Raw genomic sequence first — 15031 nt, forward strand, 5'->3', positions numbered from 1 at the left:
CACACGACTTGATAATGGTCCAGGACGGACACAAACGTCGCCGGTTCTCAATTTTCTGATGTGTGGTTTGGTCACCATATATTCAGCCACGTTACTCTGATTCATCGTCTCCAGAAAGAGATCAAGATGACGGGGAAACTATGGTGAATACAATAACATTGATTTGTTTTGTTCTTCAAAACTTTAATCAAAATTATATCATTAATTAAACAAAAATGTTTCCTTGTACTTGCTTGGCCTCAACAGATTCCTTATCAGTATTTCAACTTGGTTACTGTGATAAGGTTTGAAGTATATATGATGACTCTAAGGCAGCAGTAGCAGCAGTAGACTCCTGCACTCACAACAAGCTTCAACCAACTACAACAGCCTGCAAGCTCCTGGCACACCATCATACCTCCTTCTCCCACAACCCACTTGCACTCCCCCACCAAATCACGCTTGCACTACCACAGAGCACACCTTTATCGTCTACAACAAGACAGGTGCAGCAGGAGCCACAGCTGGATGAGCAGACAGCTGTTCACCGTCAGCTGTCCACTGTCAGCTGTCCACTCTCAACTGTCTACTGTCAGCTGTCCACCTTCAGCTGTCCGCCGTCAGCTGTCCACCGTCAGCTGTCTAGTGCGAGCTGTCCACCTTCAGCTGTTCAGCGTCTTCAGCATGACCAAGCCGCTGCTGCAGGAGTCGATTTGGGTAAGAATATCCTCATGTGATTCTTTTGGATTATTCAGCATTATTGGTTATATTTTGACGTTAAAAAATATTCATCTGTATACAGGAATGCTTGTGTTAATCATTCTGTATGATTGACATCTCTCACTATGTCCGCTTAACATGCATATACAAAGACAGTTTATACGTGCCAATCACAATAGCCGAAGTCCGCTGTACGTACTTAATTTCATATTAAATTTGCTCCGGGAGTTTATTGGGCAGCGTTACTCATCCTGTGATTGAACATACCACGTAACCGGAATATACAACACCCATCAATAGGAAGAAAACCCGCTGGATAGTTCATCCTGTCACTTGTACCCAGACGAAGCTGGGACTTAACTGTCTCAAGTGAAGAGACTGGAAAACAAGGAAATAAAATCTAACAATCCTCAAGTATACGTTACTTTGCGGGTGCAATGCGGGATAAAGATAAATAAAGACAATCAAATAAAGACACTGTCCTTTTAAGGACAGTGTCTTTATTTGATAAAATCTGCTGTCCGAACTCAATGCGGGATTTATTATATCACATGTTGATAATGTCTTTTAGATAGGGACAATCTCTGAGGTAGTAGTGTAGATGATGTCCGTCACTCATGCAGCAAATTTTGTAACTTCGCTCCTCCACTGTTGTTTTTATCCCTAATCTCCATATTTGTATCCTGGACGAATTCTTCCAATTATAGATTCCCTCCTTCGGCCTTAACGACCGAGGTTGTCTGTTGCGATTGCATTGTATCAGCGTACAAATTCTCTGACTTGCTCTTCTGTCCGCTTTTCCTCGCCTGGTGATGTTTCATGATGTCCTGGGTTTGTAAAAACGGTCGTGGGGATGAAGTACACATAATGGTCTTCATCACCCTCGTCCCTTCCCATAGTCTACCTATTACGTGTGAGAGGAGATTTAGGATGATGCTTTCAATCATCTAATTGCGCGTTCATGATACGATACTTGTAGAACAGTAATTGCCTCTTTGTGTTTCTGTATGAGGACAATTACTACAAATTTTCACTGTGTGGGGAAATACTCTATTCAACAATGAATTATTGAAGATATCGAGTAATAGATTCTCCGAGTCTTCACAGTATATTGAATGTCATAGGTGACCCCTTCACCCCTTCCTTCCCCCCCCCCCCCCCGGTCTTCAACAAATACAGTTAATTTACCTTTTTTCATAGTCCCGGTTACCTGTTAGGCTGTGATTGGTTGTCCATGTGCAGGATTTGTTCCTACATATTGTGGGGGGAAGGAGAATATTGATGCCAGGGATATATACAGAGAGGTGTAACCCACTTCGAGGTGTATATACACTGAGCGTTTACTTTAGACCTGGCAGGACCACCACTTGGTCCGGAGACATCTCCCGTCACGCAGGGTGCAGTCGCGCCTCCACAGATCTCCAGTATCAGCTCTTGATACTGGTAATGGCTCAAAAGGGCCACCACTTACGAGCTATTCATGCCCGTGCCACCTTTTGGGTGGCTTCATCTTCATAACACATTCACAAGGGAGACATCTCCCGCCATGCAGGGTGCATTCGCACCTCCACAGATCTCCAGTATCAGCTCTTGACACTGGTAATGGCTTAAAATGGCCACCACTTACGGGCTATTTATGCCCGTGCCACCTTTTGGGTTGCTTCATCTTCATCTTAACACATTCATAAGGGAGACATCTAACGTCATGCAGGGTGCATTCGCACCTCCACAGATCTCCAGTATCAGCTCTTGATACTGGTAATGGCTTAAAAGGGCCACCACTTACGGGCTATTCATGCCCGTGCCACCTTTTGGGTGGCTTAATCTTCATCAATCAATCAATCTTTAGACCTGGACAATGTCCTGGACTAAAGTATACTTGCTAGTTGATCAGTAAGTTATTGTGGTGGTCTTAGTAACCCTCTGAATACTCCTCAAACGGTTTAGTGATTTGTACCAATTATATTTCCAGTTTAAGGTAATGTTTGATATATTTTAATATGTTTTATGAGTAGTAATTTCAACAGGAACATTAACATGGCGGGTGTCTGCTGCAGGTGGCGTGGGTTGCGGTGCTAGTCTACGTCACCCAGGTCCTCGCCCAGCGTGGCTGTGATCCGAGTTGCAACGGGGTGCTTCCCGGGACTTTAGTAGCGGATCGTTACGACTGTACTCGGTATTACATCTGTGTAAACAACAATGAAGCCGTCAATGCGCTTTGTCCGGCTGGTACATCCTTCAACGCAACAGCTCCAATCTGTACTGGTACCCTACCATGTAACAATAACTGCACGCTACCAACTTGCAGCACAGAATGCATCACAGAACCGGACTCGTTTAATGACCCAAAGGATTGCAGCACCTATTACATTTGCATTGGCGGCAACATTCAAGGGCCCTTCGTATGTCCCGCAAACACTCCTTATTATAACAGCGAAAAAGGGGTCTGCGATACGACACCATCCGGCTGCTGTAGGGACCCATGTGCTGCCTTTTGCACGAATGGGCAATTGCTTACCCGAGACCCCTACGACTGTCACAAGTTCTACAAATGCGTGACCGCAGGACCAGCTGACGAGACGTATCACTTAACATGCACTTTAGGATACAACTTTGACGTTGTCGTAGGTAACTGTGTAGCCGGTGCCGTTTGTGACACACTGTGTGATGCTTCCCAGCCAACCACAACAACGGCCACTCCTGAGTGCAAGGATTCAATGACGTGTACGTCAGTGGGCTTCTTCCCCAAGTGTACGTCGTGTGACCAGCACTACTTTGAGTGTGAGTACGTCAACCAGATAGCCACCGTTAATACCTGTGAAGGAGACAAAGTCTTTAACCCGGACCCCGCCTACCCTCACTGTATCTCTCCCACTGCATGCCCTTTCAACCCATCGTTTAGAGCCCCCAAACCACCGCTCTAAGATCACCACCCACCTACATGAACTACCAACAATCTATCTTAGCTACTAGGAACTTCTACCACAATGCCGAGAACACCACTATGCTACCGAGAATACCTGGGACATAAACCACACTTTCGGTACTACTCTCTATTTATCTGTACTATCAGGGACTTCAACCACCCACCCGGAACTACCACCCACCTACTTACACTACCAGAGACACCAACCGTCCTCTGGGAACTACCACCCACCTACTTGCACTACCAGAGACACCAACCGTCCTCTGGGAACTACCACCCACCTACTTGCACTACCAGAGACACCAACCGTCCTCCGGGAACTACCACCCACCTACTTGCACTACCAGAGACACCAACCGTCCTCCGGGAACTACCACCCACCTACCTGCACTACCAGAGACTTTAGTCATCCTCCCGGAACTAAATTGAAGCAAAAAATGTATAACTTGTATAAAATAATTTAGAATTTGAGGCAAATAATATATAACTTGAGGCAAATAATATATAACTTGAGACAAATAACATATAATGTGCGGCAATAATGTACAACTTGATGCAATAATGTAAAACTTTAAGAAAATAATGTACAACTTGAAGCAAATAATCTATGACTTGAAGCAAATAATGTATAATTTGAAGTAAATAATGTGTAACTTAAAGCAAATAGTATATAACACAAGGCAAATAATTTAACTTGAAACAAACAATATAATGTACAGCGTGAAGCAAATAATGTATATCCTAAAGCAAATAATGTATATCTTAAAGCAAATAATGTATATCTTAAAGCAAATAATGTATATCTTAAAGCAAATAATGTATATCTTAAAGCAAATAATGTATATCTTAAAGCAAATAATGTATATCTTAAAGCAAATAATGTATATCTTAAAGCAAATAATGTATATCCTAAAGCAAATAATGTATATCTTGAAGCAAATAATTTATAACCTAAGACCAATAAACATTTTTGTTTTAAGTTTTAAATTATTTGTTTCACGTTATACATCATTTGTTACAACTTACATTATTTGCAACAAGTCATATATATTATTTACTTTGGGTTACATATTATTTACTGCAAATTATACATAGTTTGTTTTAATTATACATTATTTACTTCACGTTATAAATTACTTGCTTAAAATGATACATTATTAGTTTAAAGTTATACATTATTATCTTCATATTATACATTATTATCTTCACGTTATACATAAATTGCTTCAAGTAATTCATTATTTGCTTTAAATCATTCATTATTTGCTTCAAGTTAAATATTGTTTGTATCAAGTTGCATATTATTTTTTTTAAGTTATACATTCCTTGTTGCATGTTATACATTATTTCCTTCACATTATACATTATTTGCCTCAAGCTATATAATATTTGCTTCAAGTTATATATAAGTTTGAAGCAAATAATTTGCTTCAAGTTATACAGTAACTTGAAGCAAATAATATATAACATGAAGCAAATAATGTATAACATGAAGGAAATAATGTATAATTTGAAGGAAATAATGTATAACGTGTTGCAAATAATCTCTAACTTGAAACAATGTATAACGTAAAACAAATAAAATATAACTTGAGGTAAATAATGAATAATTTAAAACAATTAATGTATAACTTGAAAAAGTAATGTATAATGTGATGCAAATAATGAATAACTTAATGTATAACGTTCATTAAAAAATAGTTTGTAGCAAATAATGCTTAAATTGCATCAAATAATGTATGATTTGAAGTAAATAATGTATAATTTGATGTAAATAATGTATGCTTATTGCAAATAATATTAAACTAGTAATGTATAACTTTATAACTTGTAATGTATAACCTGTTGCAAATAATGCATAACTTGAAGTAAATAGTATAAATTTTCTCCAAAATTATTCGTCTTTCCTTTCCTAAAATAGATTTAACTTCATGATAAAAGTCTTGCCTGACTAAACCATGTAGCCTCAGGTATGTAGGACAAATATGTGGAACAGGCATGAGAGCACATAAATGTTGAAGAAGGTTGTGGACACTCATATACACCAGGTACAAGCACACAGGTATTTGTAACAGGTGTGAAAGGCATGCATGAAGGCACTGGCATGAAGACACAGGCATGTGGGGACTAGCATGATAGGCATGAAGACATAGGTATGTGGAAGTAGCATGATTGGCATGAAGACAGAGGTAAGTGGGACTGGCATGATAGGCATGAAGACACAGGTAAGTGGGACGGGCATGATTGTTGGAAATATCCAACACTTATTTCTCATTTTAGTACTTCCATAAATCATTCTTGTACAAACAATTATAATTTACTAATACTGCTAATTAGTAGATTAACAATATTAATTATTTTCCTGCTGCGTAATAATTGCACCAAATCTTTCTCACTTTTCATGGTGATGATATGTCAGCCAGCTCAACTGAGGAAAGATAACGAATACATTTCAGAGAATTATGTTCAATTCTCCCTTCATATCAGCATTCTTCCCTAAGAATTATTAGCTGATACTATGGCAACCAGTGATCAAATAATATAGCGTTATTAACTGAAGATCACTATATAACAGTAACCACTGTTATCAAAGAGATTCACGGAGAAAAGAATTTCTCCCATAACTTTTTCGTCTGTATGAACTTCGTTTCATATTAACTATTATACGACGAGAATTGAATTAATATTAGCTCTCTTATAATAAACCCTATCCTTATTATCTCCCATGGTTGAATAAATAATGAGGAGTAAAATTCTCCGTATCAGCTATCCGTGCTATTGCGCATGCGAGACGGGAGAGGGAGAGAGAGAAGGACGCAGCCATATTTCTGGTGACAAGCAGTGTCTGGAGCTTGCGCATTTTACCAGCTCATAATCGCGTCATTCTAGCAGCAGCGGATGTCAAAGTGCTGGAGCAGCTTTTTCATCAATCAGACACTCGGCTCGGCGAACATAATAACGTTAAGTCCTACAAATAGTTAATAATTTGTGATTACAAAATATTTAACTTGTAACATGTTCGTCGTTAGGCCGCATGGACTCTAAATATCAACAAGTGAGTCCCATGTTAACCCGCCTTCCAATCTTCATTCAGAAATTGGTGTAAATCAGCATTAGTATAGGCAAATCTTACAATTACCTGTATTTCAGCTTGTGCCGTAGTCACAAGAAGGAAGATAAGCCTCTGCTTCAATGCGTGTTTGGGTCAGCCTGTTTTCGACAAGTATTCGTGACGTGACTGTCCAGACGCTTACATCTATTTCTGCAACACAGCTAAGCTGTTGTTTACGTAAAACATTAGTAGATTACTAACTTTTATTTAGTTACTGATCTTCAATACAAGATCATATATTTACTAGCATTTTATATTTTTGCCATTTGATTTATTACCGATATTCTTGATATCTTGTTGGCTTATATTTGATGAGTATTAGTATCTAATTTATTGTGCAAGTAACGTATTAGTTTCTTTGTACTATTTCAATCCCCCAAAGCGTGTGGTGTGAGTCGGCTCAATATTTTCATTTAATCTACAGTTCACTTAATGCTCTCAAATTATATTATTAACTATTTGGAGATCCATAATCACTGGTTCTCAGATTTAGTTCCTAAATATTTACTTATTTTATTTTCCTTTAATTAAAGGGTGGTCCTTCGCAGCTATCAAAATTAATTATTATTATTATTAATATTCTGAGCCAGATTTTCCCCACATCTTTTTTGGTAAACTTCGAACCGGATGAACTAGATTTAACATTAAATCTATAATTACTGATTTACATAAACCAGTAAAACTTCATAAACGTTTTACGGTCCAGTATATTAAGCCAAACCACTGGTCCTACAATCTATTATGATTAACTAATCATTTACTAACCCTAATTATTGTGTGCTATCAATTAGGCAGTGTTATCATTATTAGGCTATATATATGTTTTCATTATTTATGGTTGTCAGTAGACTGCCCCATACTGCAGCCTAAACCACATTAAATTTATTAATAATACTTTCAACAAACATTCAGTGTTTAAAGTAGCCTTAGTGGGTTACAGCCAATTATCCACAACCCTTAGGCCTGTACCTCACACAGAGGTAAGAATCTTTAGGTCACCAGGAGCAACAGCTCATAATTTTTATAATAATCTCACATTACATTTTTATAATAATAACACATTAACACCTTCGTTAGAATGGCCTCACCATCTAACCATGATAACCTCACCATCTATGGTAATGATATCCATCCCACTCGTCACCCAGCTGAAATAATTAATCACCTTACAAAAATTATTACTTCATTCAAAGTCATTAGCAACTCTGTTGTGTTCACATTAGTGGAACTTCGCCAACTGAGGAGTGATATTCGTTGGGGAGTGAATCCTGAATACTATCAGCGCTCTGCTAAATATATAAATTTGCCGCTGAGAAAAAGAGTAGGGCTGGACGCCACATATATTCACTTTACAGCAAGACCCTATCGTCAGAGCATAGCCCCAGACGGCGTACACCTGTCAGGAAAGTCCAGGACTCTTGTTGTCGACAAATTAGTTAATACTATCAACCACCATAGAAGGTTGTGGCTAGCAAGCCAAATTTAACTGTATATATATCTACTATTCACATTTGTATTTTATAAATGCACATATAATCTTTATATCGAAAATTAAAAAAAAAATCCCAAAACACAGCACTAATATATCCACTTTAATGCACCTTTCTTGTATTTATGCCAACCCTAAAGGGGGGTAGAATTTTAGACTCTAATTGTACTAAGCTATGTACAAATTCAGCCAAAATTATTTAGTTACATTCCTAGGGAGGATTCATTTCAACTAGTCCTGTGCTAGACAGTGCTGGTGTGTATATATTATTTAACACAAACAGCACCCAACCACGCGTTGCTGTGGCTCAGCAACGTATGTGCATTGATGAGCCACAACAACTTTCTTTGTCCCCCAGTCCTCCCCATCATCCCCTCTTCCTTCCCACCATGCCCTACTCCCCTGTCTCTTTGTCCTCCCCACCATTCTCCATTCCCCCATTCCCTTCATCCCAACCATCCCAAACTCCCCCGTCTCCTCGTCCTTCCCCACCATTACCCCCCTCTCTTCTCCCCTCGTAATCCCCACCATCTCTCACTTCCGTCCCCTCGTCATCCCCACCATTCCCCACTCCCTCGTCCGATTCCATCCCAAACGGTCTGATGTTCTCATCAGAAAATTGGGAACATCAAGTGATCTCATGTTCCCATCACTAAAATATAAGAAAAAGTTACAAAATAAGATGAATATATAAAAAAAAAATAAACTATACTCACAAAATGAACGGTATGGTAAACAACACAGCTCAATTCCAATGCAATTCACACAAAATAATTAAATCAAAATGAAAAAAAATCAATTTCTATGAAAATTCAATTTATCAATGCAATCAGAAACATTGAAATGGAATTGTAACATATTTAGTATATTATGTGTGTTGCTCTTAGATGCAACAGATGGCGCTGTTTGTCAAGAAAAGCATAGTTTTACCTGTCACAGGTGTGGCACCAACACATATACTTAGGAAATTAACGGTATAGCAAACAACACAGCTCAATTCCAACACAATGTCACACAAAATAATTCAATACAAAAATTAAATAAATCGAAATCAATGAAAATAACATTTATCAATGCAATAGGAAACATTGAAACATTCGTGACATATTTAGTATGGCATGAATATTGCTATTATGTGGAACAGATGGCCCTGTTTTTAAAAAAACGCATGTTTTTACCTGCCACAGGGGTGGCATCCTTATAGTAGATATATAAAAAGACGCGCCTATTCAAAGGCAACGTTGTGTCAATATTTCAAAGCATTCGGTGAAGAACTTTCGGAGATTACAGCATGTGTTGCTCTTACGTCCAACAGAAGGCACTTTTTAAAAACAGCATGTTTTTTCCTGGCACAGGTGAGACATGTATATAGTAGATATATGAAAAGACGTGCCTATCCGAATGCAAAATTGTGTTAAAATTTCAAAGCAATCGATAAGGAGGTTTCGAAGATATCCCTCACCGGGATAGATAGGAGCCGGTCGGCCGAGCGGACAGCACACTGAACTTGTGATCCTGTGGTCCTGGGTTCGATCCCAGGCGCCGGCGAGAAACAATGGGCAGAGTTTCTTTCACCCTATGCCCCTGTTACCTAGCAGTAAAATAGGTACCTGGGTGTTAGTCAGCTGTCACGGGCTGCTTCCTGGGGGTGGAGGCCTGGTCGAGGACCGGGCTGCGGGGACACTAAAGCCCCGAAATCATCTCAAGATAACCTCAAGAAGATAACCACATGAAAAACACAGTATTTTTTCAGAAAAAAACGTTTTTTTACCATCACAGGCGTGACATCTGTATAGTAAGTATATAAAAACCTGGCCAGATGAGAAATGGAACATTGTGAGAAATATTCAAAGCAATCAGTGAAGAACTCTCGGAGATTAGCGATTTTGAACAAATGAACATATCCATTTATATTTATATAGATTAGCAGTACCCGGCCACCCGTTGCTGTGACTCAGCAAAGCATGTGCGTTGAGGAACCACAGCAACCTTTCCTATCCCTCAGTCCTCCCCACCATTCCCGCTCACCCGTCTCCTCAGCCTCCCAACCATTCTCCACTCCACCGTCCCCTCGTCCTCCCTACCATTCCCCACTCGCCCATCCTCTCTGCCTTCCCACCATGGCTCACTCTTCTGTCCCTTTGTCCTTCCCAAGATTCTCCATTCCGCCATCCCCTCGTCCCCACCATCCCAAACTCCTCTGTCCCTTCGTCCACCCCACTATCTCTCACTTCCGTCCCCTCGTGCTCCCCACCATCTCTCACCTCTGTCCCCTCGTCATCCCCACCATTCCCCACTCCCTCGTCCGATGCCTTCCCAAATGGTCTGATGTTCCCATAAGAAAATTAGGAACATCAAGTGATCTGATGTTTCCATCACTGAAATATAAGAAAAACAGTTAAAAAATGCAATGAAAATATGAAAAAGTAATAAAAAATAAACTTTACTCACGAAATGAACATTATGGTTATCAACACAGGTAAATTCCAGTGCAACTCACAAAAATAAATAAATAAAAATAAAAAATAAATAAAAATCTATAAAAATTCAATTTATCAATGCAATCAGAAACATTGAAATGGAATTGCAACACATTTAGTATAGATTGTGTGACCCTCTTACATGCATCAGATGGCGCTGTTTTTCAAGAAATGCATAGTTTTACCTGTAACAGGTGTGGCATCTATACTTATACTTACGAAATGAACGGCATGGTAAACAACACAGCTCAATTCCAGCACAATGTCACACAAAATAATTAAATACAAAATAAATTAAATCGAAATCTATGAAAAAAAAATTTATCAACGCAATCGGAAACATTCAAATGGAATTCGTGACATATTTAGTATAGTGTGCATGTAGCTATTATGAGCAACAGATGGCGCTGTTTTTTTCAAAAATGCATTTTTTTACCGGTCACAAAGGTGGCATCTAAATAGTAGGTAAATAAAAAGACACACATATTCGAATGGAACGTTGTGTCAAAATTTCAAAGCAATCGGTGAAGAACTTTGGGAGATAAAAGCGTGTGTTGCTCTTACATCAAACAGATGGCATTATTTTCCAAAAAAAGCATGTTTTCTCCAGTCACAGGTAAGGCATGTATATAGTAGGTATACAGAAACACGCGCCTATTTGAATGTAACGTTGTATCAAAATTTCTAAGCAATCGGTAAAGAGGTTTCGAAGATTTCTCTCACATGAAAAAAACCGTTTTTCAAAAAAAGCATGTTTTTTCCGTCACAAATGTGACATCAATATAATATGTATATAAAAATATGATCTGATGCGAATGGAACATTGTGTGAAAATTTCAAGGCAATCGGTGAACAACTTTCGGAGATTAGCGATTTTGAACAAACGAACATTTCCATTTTTATTTATATAGATTAGGAGTACCCGGCCACGCGTTGCTGTGGCTCAGCAAAGCATGTGTGTTGAGGAACCACAGCAACCTTTCCTATCCCCTAGTCCTCCCCACCATTCCCCCTCACCCGTCTCCTCAGCCTCCCAACCATTCTCCACTCCACCGTCCCCTCGTCCTCCTCACCATTCCCCACTCACCCATCCCCTCTGCCTTCCCACCATGCCCCATTCCTCTGTCCCTTTGTCCTCTCCACCATTCTCCATTCCGCCATCTCCTCGTCTCCACCATCCCAAACTCCTCTGTCCCTTCGTCCACCCCACTATCTCTCACTTCCGTCCCCTCGTGCTGCCCACCATCTCTCACTTCTGTCCCCTCGTCATCCCCACCATTCCCCACTCCCTCGTCCGACGCCTTCCCAAATGGTCTGATGTTCCCATCAGAAAATTGGGAACATGAAGTGATCTGATGTTCCCATCACTGAAATATAAGAAAAAAGTTAAAAAAATTAAATGAAAATATGAAAAAAAAAAGATCTATACTCATGAAATGAATGGTATGGTTAACAACACAGGTCAATTCCTATGCCATTCACAAAAATAATTCAATCAAAAGGAAAATAAATCCAAATCTATTAAAATGAAAATAAATCCAAATCTATTAAAATTCAATTTATCAATGCAATCAGAAACACTGAAATGGTATTGTAACATATTTAGTACAGACTGTGTGATCCTCTTTCATGCAACAGATGGCACTGCTTTTCAAGAAATGCATTGTTTTACTTGTAACAGGTGTGGCATCTATACTTATACTTACGAAATGAACGGTATGGTAAACAACACAGCTCAATTCCAACACAATGTCAAACAAAATAATTCAGTAATAATTAAATTAAATCGAAATCTATGAAAATAAAATTTATCAATGCAATCTGAAACATTCAAATGGAATTCGTGACATATTTAGTATTGGTGCAGGTTGCTATTATGTGCAACAGATGGTGCTGTTTTTCAAAAACGCATGTTTTTACCTGTCACAGAGGTGGCATCTATATAGTAGGTAAATAAAAAGACGCACATATTCGAGTGGAACGTTGTGTCAGAATTTCAAAGCAATCGGTGAAGAACTTTGGGAGATTACAGCGTGTGTTGCTCTTACATCCAACAGATGGCATTGTTAAAAAAAAAAAAACTTGTTTTCTCCAGTCACAGATAAGGCATGTATATAGTAGGTATATAGAAACACGCACCTATTCGAATGCAACATCGTGTCAAAATTTCTAAGCAATCGGTAAAGTGGGTTCGAAGATTTCTCTCACATGAAAAACACAGTTTTTTAAAAAAAAACATATTTTTCCGTCACAAACGTGACATCAATATAATATGTATATAAAAACCTGCTCTGATACGAATGGAACATTGTGTGAAAGTTTCAAAGCAGTTAGTGAAGAACTTTCGGAGATTAGCGATATTGAACAAACGAGCATTTCCGTTTTTATTTATATAGATTGTGCTGACCCTGAGCAGGCTGGGACCTGTTCCTATTAATTGTAATTTACCATTATTTCGTGTTTCCTTTGAGTGCTATTGAGTGTCACTATACTAACTGATGGTGATTTTGATGAGCTAACCGGACGTACTACCGTAGTGGTATTTAAGTATTACTCAAATAATAGTTATTCATTATTAGGTAATTAACCTAACCTCCAAACGAGGTAGTGCATAGCCTAGTCAAGAATATATTGGGCTATCCTCACGGTAATTGAGAGTAAATGAACAAGTATTCAAGTTACTTCAGTAACAATTGTTCAAGTTTCACAAAACTTGAAGATAAAGCCACCATGGCTACTCCTGAAAAACTAAAGAGATCCCTAATAGGTCTTAAAGGCCATTTAACAAGATTGCTCAATAAGTCAGAAAACTTATCTAAGGCAACTCCCATTGATTATCATCAGCTGGAAATATCTCTGAGAGTAGCTAACATTAAATTTGTACAAGTTAAGTCTATGATTGCATCTTACATCAATGTACTAAATGATGTTGACATTGGTCCTGATGAAATAGACCAAACAATAACAGAAACATCTCAGTATGAAGATGACACTCAAGATGAATTTAATGTTCTACTTGATTTAGTAGAAAAACATAAAGTAAATCCAAATGTTACTGTATCTCAACCCAGTGTATTACAAGCAGAGGTACGTTTACCTTCTTTGGACTTGTCTACATTTGCTGGACTGGATGAAGAAAATTGGGATACATTCTGGACATCATTTAATGTCCATATTCATTTTAAAATCTCTATAAATAAGGTAACTAAATTTTCTTACCTTCAGAGCCTTTTCAAAAGGGAAGCTAAGAAGGTAATAACCAATTTATCTCTCACAGAGAGTAATTATGATGTACCTATAAAACTGTTGGAAGTTAATTACTGCAACAAAGGAATTGAGTGTAACTAACTTATATTATCAATTATTAGATATGAGTTCACCCAATAACAGACCAGACTCCATTCAGAACTTCAGGTTGGAAGTAGAGTCTCTCGTGAAAGCCTTAGGTACTAAAGTACTAGGTACTAAAGAGGTACTTAGGTACTAAAGAGTAACGCCAGTTCATAAAGGAGGCAATCTGGCAGACATAAACAATTATAGACCAATATCAAACCTACCCATACTATCAAAAATATTTGAAAAAATTATCTACAAACAGCTCTACTCTTACCTCTTAAAATTCGACATACTCAGCCCCTGCAGTTTGGCTTCCGTTCCCAAAAGAGTACCAACGATGCAATTATTAGACTCCTTGATATAATTTACCCAGCCCTTGACAAAAATGAGTTTCCGATTGGACCCTTTATTGACCTTAGAAAGGCCTTTGATACTGTTAATCACAAGTACCTAATACGTAAACTCCATCATTATGGAATCCGAGGCCATGCCCTGGACTATATCCAATCCTTTCTTAGTGATAGACACCAATGTGTAACCATCAATGATATAATCTCTCCCATTCTACCAATAACCGTTGGAGTGCCACAGGGCAGCATTTTGAGACCTCTCCTATTTCATATATACATCAATGATCTGCCGAATGTCACTAACATTCTGAAACCTATATTGTTTGCTGATGATACTACCCTCATCTACTCTAACCACAACCCACATACACTAAAAAATGTTGTTAATAATGAACTAAAAAAAAGTCCACTTATGGATGTCAACCAACAAACTAACACTTAACATAGAAAAGACTTACTACATCTTATTTGGAAGCAAATTAGCACATGCAATTCAGCTTCAGATAGACAATGTTAACATTATTAGCAAAAATGATAGAAAGTTTCTTGGCTTATTCCTAGACAAGAGACTCAGCACCCACATACAACACATAACTAAGAAAGTCTCTAAAACAGTTGGTATACTCTCCAAAATCAGAT

The 15031-nt window shown here is 38.4% G+C and overlaps 2 protein-coding genes across 2 annotated transcripts; both read left to right on the top strand.

The window, feature by feature from the left end:
* The first annotated feature begins 241 nt into the window (after positions 1-241).
* Positions 242-5522, top strand: LOC138363491 (uncharacterized). The gene is made up of 2 exons (XM_069322841.1): positions 242-696; positions 2757-5522. The coding sequence occupies exons 1-2, from the start codon at positions 508-510 to the stop codon at positions 3621-3623; spliced, it is 1056 nt and encodes a 351-aa protein (XP_069178942.1). The 5' UTR covers positions 242-507; the 3' UTR covers positions 3624-5522.
* A 7914-nt stretch (positions 5523-13436) lies between these two features.
* On the top strand, positions 13437-14054 carry LOC138363743 (uncharacterized). Its single transcript, XM_069323138.1, has one exon. The coding sequence runs from the start codon at positions 13437-13439 to the stop codon at positions 14052-14054; it is 618 nt and encodes a 205-aa protein (XP_069179239.1).
* Positions 14055-15031: the final 977 nt, after the last annotated feature.

Source organism: Procambarus clarkii, chromosome 11 (genome assembly GCF_040958095.1).
Source record: "Procambarus clarkii isolate CNS0578487 chromosome 11, FALCON_Pclarkii_2.0, whole genome shotgun sequence".
NCBI lineage: Eukaryota > Metazoa > Arthropoda > Malacostraca > Decapoda > Cambaridae > Procambarus > Procambarus clarkii.